This window comes from Megalobrama amblycephala, linkage group LG22 (assembly GCF_018812025.1).
Source record: "Megalobrama amblycephala isolate DHTTF-2021 linkage group LG22, ASM1881202v1, whole genome shotgun sequence".
Taxonomy (NCBI): domain Eukaryota; kingdom Metazoa; phylum Chordata; class Actinopteri; order Cypriniformes; family Xenocyprididae; genus Megalobrama; species Megalobrama amblycephala.
In genome coordinates, this window is record NC_063065.1 from 27,255,349 (window position 1) to 27,268,910 (window position 13,562).

At 38.1% G+C, this 13,562-nt stretch overlaps 1 protein-coding gene across 1 annotated transcript in view; it reads right to left on the bottom strand.

Moving 5' to 3' along the window:
• Positions 1-13,562, bottom strand: part of kmt2ca (lysine (K)-specific methyltransferase 2Ca) — a 181,276-nt gene that overhangs the window by 139,590 nt on the left and 28,124 nt on the right. The window contains 1 exon segment of the mRNA XM_048173990.1: positions 12,348-12,518. Coding sequence (XP_048029947.1) covers positions 12,348-12,517 — 170 coding nt within the window. The 5' untranslated portion in view covers position 12,518.

Consider the following 13,562-nt stretch of genomic DNA (forward strand, 5'->3'; position numbering starts at 1 on the left):
AAATAAGTAAAATGCAATAAATGCAGAGAATTAAAGTTATTGATGCACTCCTTTGAACTGTTAAGTGAAAGTGAAAATGAAGTGACGTGTAGCCATGTATGGTGTCCCATACTCGTAATTTGTGCTCTGCGTTTCACCCATCCAAGTGCACACAAACAGCAGTGAGTACTGAACACAAATACACCCGGATCAGTGGGCAGCCATTTTTGCTGGGGTGCCCGGGGAGTGGTTAAGGGTTAGGTGCCTTGCTAAAGGGCACCTCAGTTGTGGGTAATGAGAGCGGAAGAAAGCGCTGCTCATTCACTCCCCCCACCTACATTTCCTGCCGTTACTGAGACTCGAACCCACGACCTTCGGGTTACAAGTCCAGTTCTCTAACCATTAGGCCACATCAGTTCTTAGCACCCCCAAACAGGCATAGAATGTACAAAAAGACAGTTTGCTTGAAACATTATAAATGTCTCTACGGTCACGTTTGTTCAACTTAACGTGCCCTTACAGAACAAAGGTATTTAATTATTCATACTAAATTAAGTAAAAAGTACAAATATTACAAAAAAAAAATAAAAAAAAATAAAAAAATGGCCAAACATTTCAACAGCAGTGAATATTAGGGTTCAAAATAATAAAAATCATAATTTTTATTCATTTATTTATATTATTTAAAGTTTCAGGACATTGAAAAAAATAATATAAAAAACAAACCCTGAAATGATATATAGAGATTTAATTTAATTTAATTTAATTTATTTATTTGATTCAGCATTTCTAGGTCACCAGTGAAATGTAAGCAAATTTGACCATTGACCATGACAAAAGGTCAGGTTTGCTACCACAGAAGCACACAAGATTCCAACTACTAAGAAATTCTCAAACACTTTTCAAAACTTTTCACTCAAATTATGCGGATAATAATAATAAAATATGAATCTAGAAAACTGCAAAATAAAAATGTTTAGTCTATTGGTTCAGACTTTTGGACCCCGCTCTATGATTCAGATATCAATAATACAGAAATTTAATGCAACAACATGTACATTTGATGCATTTTAAATGAAAGTAAATTGTGTGAATATCATTTCAGATTTTCCTTCCCCCAAGAACTCATGGCCACAGTCACGGCACACTGGTGAACAGCAGGAGAAAGCACGAGAGAGTGTACGAGAAAGAGTGAGAGAGTGCCAGAAAGAGAGAGCAAAAGGGAAGCAGAGAGGGGAAAAAAAAAGCTTACAGTGCAAGTAGTTCCAGCTCAGAAAGGCGGAGCCTAAAACCCGGGCCGGACTGAATGGCTGAAACGCGGCACACCCCCTTCATAACAGCGCTGCTGCCTCCCCACAGACACTTTAACCATTTCCTCACACCGCAATCATGCTTACACAGTTCAGAATTATTGACTTACTGAAGTGTCTAGCATTTAAAACGGTCCCAAAGGAGTCTGAGAAGATAACAAAAACCTGCAAAATGTTTAGCGCAGGTTTGAAAATGTTTTGAAATATGGAGTGTTAAGAGCTTTGGAGGAAAAAAAAAAAAACACAATTCCTTACATTCACGCTATAACAGCCAACACCTTGGTAAACATGCAGGAAGTGATATCAACAACAGGCTCAAGTCACTTTAAAGCAAGCAAACTACCTCAAATACAGGCCCACACAGAATCTGTGCTCAAGAGAAATCCCCAGAATTCAAACACCCATCATTCACAACTTCTACACATCCTTGCATTTTTGCTTGTCAAATATTTTGAACACGTTGAACAATTCCCCACAGTTTTCATCCAAATCAGCAAAGAAAATGCAAAAGAAGTCTGCCGAATCTGTCTGGGCCTGAATTAGAGATAAATTGGAGGCAAGTGTTTTTAACTGAAAAACAAGAACAAATCTGACACCTTATCTTTGATGTCAGCAGCTTTTTAAAACTTGTCAGGATCTAAAATCATATCAGACACGTGTCAAAATAACAGTAATCAGTACAGCAAAAAGTTGACTTATGGAAAACATGCCTAAAAAGTAAAGCAACCATACTCTTCATTTGCAATCATGAAAAATGCCTGACAAACATTTTTTTTTTTTTTTTTTTTTTTTTTTTTTTAATACAGGAAGCCATATCAGTATGTTTCAACCCAATCACATCAGTATAAACAAAACTTCATTTTAACCTCAGACACCAGATTAGATAAAACGCAGCGGGCATTTCACTAGCACTGCCAAGAATCAATCAACCAACTTCTACCTTTATGTATATTTATTCATTTACATACAAATATAACATTCAGAGTAGCCTCACATTTGACCCACCTAGCAGCTTATTTTCAAAGAACCACTTAAACATGTCAGTGAACAGACTGTGGTGGTCAAACAAGCTCTTAGTGGTAACCCAATGAGTCAGACAGATCTTCACAATCAAGCATGGAGATGCAACTGCAAATTCAGCTAGTTAGTCTAACCACACACACACACACACAGAGACACACACACTTCTGTTTACATCTTACTCAGGAATCAACCTACCTATGACAATAGTTGACTTGGTGTCGTTTCTGCATATTAAACAGGGACAAGTAGAATTTAAAAAACAAATTGCCCACATGACCTTTATACATACCCATCTGTCAGACAGGGAAAGTGTTTTGGGGAAACTTGTATAAAAGCAGCCAATTTTGAAACCAGTCATGTTGTTATGCTGCCGAAAACAGACACTTCCCCTTTAACTGAAAGACTTTCCTTTCAGCCAGTTCAGACAATTGTACAATCACTTTGAAACTGAGATCTCAATTGAGTGAGGTTTGTGCATTGAGACACAACATTCATGGTGTGAACATGGCGTGTAGGTCCACAGAGGGCTGTACCTGCAGTATCAGGTACCTCACTAATCTGCCCTATATCTGCACTGTTTATTTGTCGGCCAACACTTGATCTCATAGTGGAGGCCCCGTATTCCCATCACAGGATTGAAACTCACCAAACACCCTCACTAAATGACTCTTAAACAAATAAAGTTTAATGTATTTTAATATTTTAAGAGAATTATGATGCTCATGGCATTACTATCGGAATGTAATAAACAGAATTTGCCTTGTTCAGCAACATGCTGTGTGCTTCATGAGAGGCTGTTTAAGAAAGAATCACTTCAATGATAGTCATCTCCACAGTGTCAGCATGACCATGTACAGTACAACCTCTATAGAACTCTATAGAAAACACTTCAAAGCAAAGGCAAGTTTTTTTAAATCCAATTTAAATCCACAAAAAAATAACTCCTACGTTATGTTTCTCACACATATGGATTCAGAAGACTTGGGCTCACACAACATTTATGACGTGTCCTTTTTGGAAGCTTGAAAGATTGTCCCTATTCAGTGTAACTGTGTGGAAAATGGCCTTCAAATTTTCTCCTTTTGTGCTGTACAGAAGCAAGAATGTTGGATGGTTTTTGAGTGACATTTGTAGTGAAGATTTTGAGTGAACTATTGGGTTTTTACAGAAAAACGGCAGAAATAAAATGGCAGATTAGCTGTGCAGATCATCAGAAAAAGAACAAGGGCGTCCATGAACTGATGACTCGCCACATCAGCCGCTTTCATTTAGTGTTGTCAGAAGTACCGGTACTTCGGTACCAAGTCGGTACTGAAATTTTGAAAATGTGACGATATCAGCATTTCTGTAGTACCGGTAGTATCGAGAATCCGGGTATATTCGGTACCCACTAATAGGGCTGTGCTAGTATTTACTTGAGTATGACACGAGTGAAGCACAAAGCTTTGTTTACAAAAGAAATAATAGGTTAGCAATTAAATGTGACATCGCAGCCATGTAAACATTTTGGTTAATGCCGCATAAGAGAGGTGCGTGAGTCCATACATTTAAGCTTCGTATTCTGTTTTGCGAATCGCGATCTGGTCACCTGATTAGCAGAGAATTTAACAATATTCCATTAGTTATTCCACTGAACATGGAATCTGTTTCTTTTCCCAAATCTTCACTCACGCAGGGGATTATAACGTTTCTTTCGTTCGCATTTAGGCCTATTATAGGCTATTCGCATTATTTACTGTGTTAAAGTAGACACCGTAGGACAGAAACCTTTTTGCTTGCACGTCAGTTTCTATTTAACAGAGTTTGTGCTTGTTATTAGACTTCATAAGGCGTGTCAAGTTTATTTGTACAGCGCGTTTCACACACCAATGATTTTTACTTTAGTTTTCTCTGGCAGCGCTAAATCAAACATAGCCTGAATGTCTTGCCCCTGCGGAGGATAAAACACGCTCTTCAGACCTTTTACAACAAGTGTCAGTTGTTTGTAACATCAGGAGATAACGAAGATATTATTAAAGAGAAATGGTCTCTTTCCTGCTCGTGTCCCACATCCCTCTCAAAGCGCAAAGCGGCTATATCAAAGTAATAACGGGACTTTGGCTATATGACGCGTCTTTGTGTGGAAATAAAAAACGAATGCTTTTTGAAATAATATTTAACTTTCTTATTATTTAGGTTACCATTATTTACCGATATTTATTCAATAGTTTTACAGGCTGTAGTGTGTTGTTTCTCTGACGGAATAGCTAAAATAAACACGCACGTCTGTTACCCCTGTTGAAAAAATGAGCATATGCTGGTAAAGTAGGTTTTGAAGCTGGTATGGTGGTTTGAGCTGGTTTATGCTGGTCCAGGACCAGCTTAGGACTAGTATGGACCAGCAGGACCAGTTTAGGACCAGCATTTGACCAGCATACAGCTTCAAAAACCTACCTTGCCAGCATATGCTGGTTTTTTTCAATGGTACACAATGGATGTTTGAGCATTTAATTATTTTTATTTTTATTTTTTTTATATTTCAAAATGTATTTCATTGAGGTAGCCTATATATACACACACAAACACACACACTCCAAATTATATTTAATGTTTTTAAAATAGGCTATATAAAATAGTAAAATAGTTCCAATAGATTTTACCGTGGTACCGAAATTGGTACCGAGAACCGTAAAACGTTCATGGTATCGGTACCGACTACTGGAATTTTGGTACCGTGACAACACTATTTTCATTGTAGACGCCTCTGTTGAAGCTGCAGACCGTAAGTTTTGCCTCTTTGTCATCATCTCTGTTCGAAACCTGCAATTGCAGTTATTTGCGGAACTGTTATCTTTAAGTGGGTTGTGTGTCGGCACGGCTCCTCAACGCGGATGAATCTGATGTTTTGAGGAGAATGCGTGGCTGTCAGTCACCGCACCGGTGGATACTGTGAAGGTACATCAGAATCACATATTGTAGTCTTGGAAGTATGACTAAAATAAGAATTGTCACCAGAAAATGTCATCTGAACAATTAACAAATCTGCCACTTTTGTTCTGACCAACTGAGAAAAGAAAAGCATTACAATAAATCGTAAGCTCATATCACATCAAACCGTGCAAATTATTATTATTGTTGAACTTCATTCTCAAATTGTTAACGTTAACAACATCAGCATTACGTGTTTATGTGTACAAACCCGATTCCAAAAAAGTTGGGACACTGTACAAATTCTGAATAAAAAAGGAATGCAATAATTTATAAATCTCATAAACCTATATTTTATTCACAATAGAATATAGATAACATATCAAATGTTGAAAGTGAGACATTTTGAAATGTCAAGCCAAATATTGGCTCATTTTGGATTTCATGAGAGCTATACATTCCAAAAAAGTTGGGACAGGTAGCAATAAGAGGCCGGAAAAGTTAAATGTACATATAAGGAACAGCTGGAGGACCAATTTGCAACTTATTAGGTCAATTGGCAACATGATTGGGTATAAAAAGAGCCTCTCAGAGTGGCAGTGTCTCTCAGAAGTCAAGATGGGCAGAGGATCACCAATTCCCCCAATGCTGCGGTGAAAAATAGTGGAGCAATATCAGAAAGGAGTTTCTCAGAGAAAATTTTAAAAGAGTTTGAAGTTATCATCATCTACAGTGCATAATATCATCCAAAGATTCAGAGAATCTGGAATCTCTGTGCGTAAGGGTCAAGGCCGGAAAAACCATACTGGATGCCCGTGACCTTAGGGCTGTCGCGGTTAAGGAATTTCCCTTGCGGTATTTTTGAGTGGCTCAATAGCGCGATATGCGGTATTACCGCCATATATATATATATATATATATATATATATATATATATATATATATATATATATATATATAGAGAGAGAGAGAGAGAGAGAGAGAGAGAGGTCATATTCAATAACGAAACTAAATAGAGCATTGAAGTAAAGAGAATGTCAAAATAAGGGTCTACAAAACAGAACATAAACCTGACAATAAGATGGTAGAGCTATTGTTGTATGTATAATAGTTAGTTTCGATCCTCGAATCTGACTAAACAAGACTTTCTGCTGATATTTCACGAGTATAAGGCAAGCAGAACTAACGTTACTCATCTCTGCGCGTTCTAGACGGGCTGTCACTCAGTGCAGTTACATTGTTGTGACACAAGGTGGCGGCAAGGGACTGTCTTTGAGTCTTTAAACCGTTCATTCAACTGCACGTTCAAAAACGCAGATTCATTCAGAGAGATGAAATGAAACAAGCTGTTGAAATCATTTTAACGTTGAGCGCCACTTTATAAGGCTCAGCTGACCAGTAATGCTTCGATGCTAAGGCAGAGATTTCGCTATCCTTGGACACGACAACTTTTTTTCACGAATATATGTCTCGGCCTGAAGGACAGACGCAGGTAATCGCACGCGCTCAGTCGATCTCTCTCACATTCACTGTCTGTTTAGGCTTGTTTAGTGCACATCTGCCTCTTTACAAATCACCATGGTACACATTATGCTATCATTGTTACCTTATTTAATATTTAGTACATGTGTATGAAGTGTAAAACGAGAAGGACATAGCCTTTCAAAAATAGAAAACATGCAAATATCGCGGTTGCTGCGGTTTTTGCAGTGTTCTGCGGTTGGCTCGTCAAAAGCGCGGTATTACGAAATTGCGGTTATCGCGACAGCCCTATGTGACCTACGAATCAAAATTTGAAGTTCTTTTTGGAAAACTGGGACGCCATGTCAACCGGACTAAAGAGGACAAGGACAACCCAAGTTGTTATCAGCGCTCAGTTCAGAAGCCTGCATCTCTGATGGTATGGGGTTGCATGAGTGTGTGTGGCATGGGCAGCTTACACATCTGGAAAGGCACCATCAATGCTGAAAGGTATATCCAAGTTCTAGAACAACATATGCTCCCATCCAGACGTCATCTCTTTCAGGGAAGACCTTGCATTTTCCAACATGACAATGCCAGACCACATACTGCATCAATTACAACATCATGGCTGCGTAGACGAAGGATCTGGGTACTGAAATGGCCAGCCTGCAGACCAGTTCTTTCACCCACAGAAAACATTTGGCGCATCATAAAGAGGAAGATGCGTCGAAGAAGACCTAAGACAGCTGAGCAACTAGAAGCCTGTATTAGACAAGAATGGGACAACATTCCTATTCCTAAACTTGAGCAACTTGTCTCCTCAGTCCCCAGACCTTTGCAGACTGTTATAAAAAGAGGGGATGCCACACAGCGGTAACCAAGGCCTTGTCCCAACTTTTTTGAGATGTATTGATGCCATGAAATTTAAAATCAACTTATTTTTCCCTTAAAATGATACATTTTCTCAGTTTAAACATGTCTTCTATGTTGTATTCTGAATAAAATATTGAAATTTGAAACTTCCACATCATTGCATTCTGTTTTTATTCACAATTTGTACAGTGTCCCAACTTTTTTGGAATCGGGTTTGTACTTGGTGTGTATTAGCTTTACCGGTAAATTTAAATTTCTGTAGTCTAATCTCTAATTGTCCATTTGTCATAACATACAATCTGCCATCAAAATGATAAGTTTCATTATACCAGCTGCTGTGAGAAAAGGCTATAAATGATCCGCCACCTACAGCATCCTCACCATAGACTGTGCATGCGATATAGCCTACTAGCTGGGATTCCTTCTTTATGTAAACCAGTGGTTCTCAAACTTTTTTCCCAGTGGGCCGCACAATGGTCCAAGTGCAAGTCTCACGGTCCGCATATAATTTACATATGACGTCACCAATGCAAACTAATCAGATTTAATGTTATGGTATTAGCAGATAATACTATTATTATACCAAGATGTTGCACACAATAAATAACAAATAAAAACTAACTTACTGACATTAGCTTTACAATAATAATCAGTAATGCTCAATGAACACACAAACTGTATATACAATCACTTTAAGTTGCTATTTAATTCTGTATGACTTTATGACTCTCTTCAACATCATCGCAATAGTCACCAAACAATCACATAAACGCCTTAATAAGCAAATGTTACTCAGCTCTTTTTACAAACAACACTGAGCGCACTGTAGGCTAATTACAATGACGATATCAAGCATTATGTCATGTCGCAATCCCTCGCGCAGCATCGGATCCGCGAGCGCGCGCAGAGTTGGACTCATCCAGCCGCGGGTGCGCTGATGTGGTTATTTTTACTGATTTAAAATACATCAAACAAACACATCGAATTCACAGTTCAGTCTTTTGAAATTGTAGGTTTTGCTTGTCAAGTAGGTCTACTTTACTACAGAGCAAACAGGAAGGCTGCCCATCTCGCTCATTAGGCCTAACAGCAAACTGATTCTTCCATTCTTCTTACCTTTGCTGCTGATGCTGCGACTCTTCTTGTTTGCATGTGTTCCTTCATTTTATCTTCCACATTTAGTTTTTCTCCTTTAATAACAAATTTGACCATTTTGAGGCTTAAATTTAGCAAAATTAATGGCTACTGTTTGAATTCTTCCTAAGCGCGCACTTGTGTTTCGTTAACTGAGTGATTGCGTCATTAGCCTACATTGCCTGATGTCTGAAAATAATAAATGCTCACCAAAATTATTTTATATGACAAATAAAGCATTATAGCTCATTTATATTTTTTTAATAATTCACTTTAATTTAAATTTTAAAATAAAAATAAATTGTATGCTAATTTTTATTATTATTATTATTATTATTATTATTATTATTATTATTATTATTATTATTATGGTCGGCATATCGCGGGCCGCATTTACATTTGTGCCGGGCCGCAGGTTGAGAACCACTGCTCCACACCCATTCAAACGCTTATTGCGCGTGAAGTGTCGCGTCGCGCATGACTCGTTGTCATGGCAACTGAATCACGGAGGAAAACTTTAAATATCTTGCCTTTGCTTTAATTTCGGACCATCTCCAAAAAGACATAAAACACTAAACAAATGATTTTGACATGCGTTTATCAAAGTAGGAAATCCACATTTTTTAATCCCTTACACACAATTATGCTGTTGAAATACGAAATGGAGGCGGGTCCGGATTGAATTCCCTCCGGGTCCGGATCCGGACCGGAGTCCGGACTTTGAGAAGTGCTGATGTAAACAGGTGTGACGTAATGACACAAAGACGAACAGAGGCATGCTCGAATTTCCCATGGAAACCTACCAGTACCACTCGAATTAGAAAACATTACAAGCTTACCGTTGTGAATTGGGCTAAGGTAAGAAGATAGTTTTGAACACTGGCTGGTTATGTACTTGCTCAAAAACTGATTTTGGATTATTTTTAACCAAAAAAAAAAAAGTTACTGACTCCAGCTTTAATTATAATGAGAAAAATCTACAGTCGTTGTGTGTCATCACTCACATCCGGTGTAGACAGAGTGTCATTTGGAATTACAGCCAGTCTAATATTTTCCCTTTTGTTCACCCCATGCTGTGAAAGAGGAGATATACTTTGGAGCCAAAATCAACTTGGCAAAAAGAAAATGTCGTCCTTCTGAGCAGCATCTCCTCATGTGCCTCACAGAGCTCTTCCACACTAATGCACATCGACATACTTGAAAGCCTCTTCCAGGTGCAGCAGAATACTTCAGCAGAACACAGCCCTCTCAAAACAGACACACACACACGCACAAATACATGCATACATACTGGTAGGGCTGCACAAATATAAAATTTCAAAATAAAACCAAAATTACGATATGGCTAATTGCGATCATCAAATCGCAAAGGCTGCAATTTAATTAAATGTTTTTGCAGCATCTCAGACTGGCTCGGTTCACAGTAAATACTGCTCCACATGAACTCATCTCTGCATCTGTTCAGAGTTTGGGTCGCTTTAATGTGCATTTGGGAACACAACATGCACCAATCATCTTCCCATTCTAGTAATAAGCAGCACTTATCAACAAAAGTGAACCATTAAGGGCTCCCTGCAGTTTTCTATCAAAATCAAAGTTTGAAGATTTAAAGTTTGAAAATGAAAACTGATTAAGACAGACATAAATATTACTAATGTAATTTTACTAGCCTGACGAGGTCATACTCAATTCTAGTCAGAATATGAGTCTGATACTGCTCCATTGGGCTTTGATTATGGGGGCGTATTTCAACCGATCCAGGAAAGACCTCAATTGGATAGACCTACAACCAATCAGAGCTACAGAGTAAGTGATGTATGTTGAGCGACGCATAGTTGCCAATAGAACTCAAACTGCACACATGCTGGAACTAGTAGAAGATGAGCGTAAACAATCTTTGCTGGTGTTGTAAAAAGAATTTAAGTATACACGGAGTACTTGCCAATTAATGCACTGTCGATATCTTTTATAACGGACGCGATGGCGGAATCTACACATCTCAGTTCTTCAACAACAGCCATCATTGTTGTAAACTAATTCAACCCAAGCGCTCTTTGATGACGTGGCTGATTACGTTTCTGGTGATAATCTGTCAATCATCGCCCTGACAAATGTGATTGGTCCGAACAGTTTCTGTTCGGGCATAATTACTCCTCTACGGATCGAGTCCAGACCGAACTTCCCGACCTAAAAATGTTGTGGGCGGGGCTAAGTTCGGCTGGCATCCAGGCTATAATTTTACAGTTGCAATGTAAAAATATTATTATTATTGTTAGATTTTTATAAAACTGTATATTGACTATGATATATACTACATTTGAATAAAATGGTAATATTTCATTATTTGTTTATTCATTTTCATATTTTACAATAATAATAGCTACTCACATATACTAATACTCACAAAGTGTTGGCCAAATTTTACAGCCCTATGAACAAACACAGCCAGCCTGCATTTTTTTATTTTTTTATTTTTTTTAAATTGCAATTGCAATTTTTATCAGAATTTTCTTTTTCCAAATCTTGCAGTCCTACATCCTGTGTTAACCAACACACTCCCTGGCCCTTAAAAGGGACCTATAAAGCCCCTTTTACAAGATGTTATTTAAGTTTCTGGTGTCCCCAGAAAGTTTCAGCTCAAAATACCCCATAGATCATTTATTATAGCTTGTCAAATTTCTCCCTATTTGTGTGTGAGCAAAAACATGCCATTTTTGTGTTTGTCCCTTTAAATGCAAATGAGCTGTTGCTCCCGTCCCGCTTTCCAAAAGAGGGCGGAGCTTTAACAGCTCACGCTTCAGTTGTTCAACAACAACAAAGCTGGCCAACATAGCCTCACCTCCTTTGTTGGGGGCAGGGATTATGTAACTTTTAGGGTTAGTGATGTCACTAACCAAGGAAGAAGCTTGTTGTAGTCCCTACCAGCCATTTGTTGTAGTCCTTAAAGAGCAAATTCTTTAAAAGAAAATATCTCCCTTTGCATTGAACTTTAAGCGTTGTAACTTTGCAGATGTTGTTAATGCTCAAACAGCAACATTACACACTAACTAAAGTTAAAAAAAGTTAAATCATAATCAACTACCCCTTTAACATACATCTGACCCTAATACACATGAATTTTCCAGAAAGTTTCTTAATAGAAAGTGATTAAATAATTCAAAGTACTTAATGAATAGTTTAAATAGGCATAGGGGAGTTTAGGAGATAAGCTGTAAAACTGGCTAATACTTTAATACTGAAAAAAGGGGGGAGGGGGGAGCGCAGGGGGCAGGAAAGATAATCAGTTCATCATAATCACACGACAGTATTAACTAGCCTCATAAATCACCATAAATATCATGATAGTTCCTGGTGTTAATACTTGTTGATTCAATCCAATTTCTGGGCAAATGATAACCTTCAGTTCTGCCAATTAATGGAATAATACTATGACAAAGTACTAAACAACATGACTAACAAAGCAGATTGTCTAAGAATCAATGGTTTCATTCATCAAGCCTTTCAATATAATAAACATGTCAGTAATTTGTCATAGTTATAATATTCTCATTTCCTACTTTAAACAACAGAGTAAAATGCAAAGCAGAAAGAAGGTCAGCTCTCAAGGCATGTCATCATACGCAGACACCTTCACATGGGAGCAGGAGATGTTCTTACTTTCTTTTGGACTTGGGTGTGGGTGCGACAGAGGAAGCATCCTTGCGTGGCCGGCCCCGCGGGCGTCTATCTGAGGGGGCCGGGCTCCCTGAGGGCGTGGCCCCAGCACTGCTCAGGGGAGGAGATGGTCCTTGCTCAGAGGGCTCCAGACTCTTATCCTCTGATGACATTCTGTACAAAGACACAAACACATACATTACATGTGTTACTATGACCCTGGTGTGAAAGAAACACCTACAAAACTTAGACTTTTTCATGACCAGTGTAAAATAAGGAAATAAAAAAAGTGAATCTGGTCATTTCATAAACATTGGTAAAGTACTATTTACATTCAGCAAACTCCAACAAAAGGAGTACTATCAGTAATGTGTCGCCAGTAGGCCCGCTAGACAGACGATTTAGACAACCTTACATTTCAAGTAAAAACAGTGGTGTAATGTAACGAAGTAATAATACTTTGTTACAGTACTTAAGTATTTTTTGGGAGAATCTGTACTTTACTTGAGTTTTCATATTTCTGTCAACTTTTACTTTTACTCCACTACATTTCCTAAATAAAATGTATACTTTTACTCCGATACATTTTTCCAAAGCATTTTCGTTACTTGCTACAAAATAAAGTTGGAAGAACACAGACTACAAGCAAACCATTGCAAACAAGTACTCGCACAACCGCGGCTGATCTTATTTTCCGGGTTGCGTCCGTTGCTGGAGCAGCTGAGAAGAGTGCGCTGTCATTATACAGTACGAGAGCGACCTCTAGAGGTGAAATAAAAACCAACACTGATGCCTCGAAGAGTTTGTTTTGACACGTGACATGAGGCTGCGCACTGCACAGAGCGGGAAACTTTAAAAACGGATTTAAAACGGACAACAAAATGGCATGTTATGCCGTGTACACTACAGTACATGTTTTCATATCATTATAAAGTAATTAGTTTGTTGACTAGATGCTGCGGCGTGGAGAACAGTAGTATGTTTGCCGTCAAGGCTGAGAGGATCCTAATATTAGTAGTACCTCAAGTGGTTAAAACAATGTGACAAAAACACCAACTGTTTAATGTTACGATTGTTACCATTCATTTGCATTAGTTTATATCCATTTGTTCACTGTTATGCATTCATTATCCAGCAAGTTGCATATTTAAACTGTTTTCTCATCATGCAGCGACAAAAACATAACAAATCAGAAATATATTCAATTTCAATTCCTTT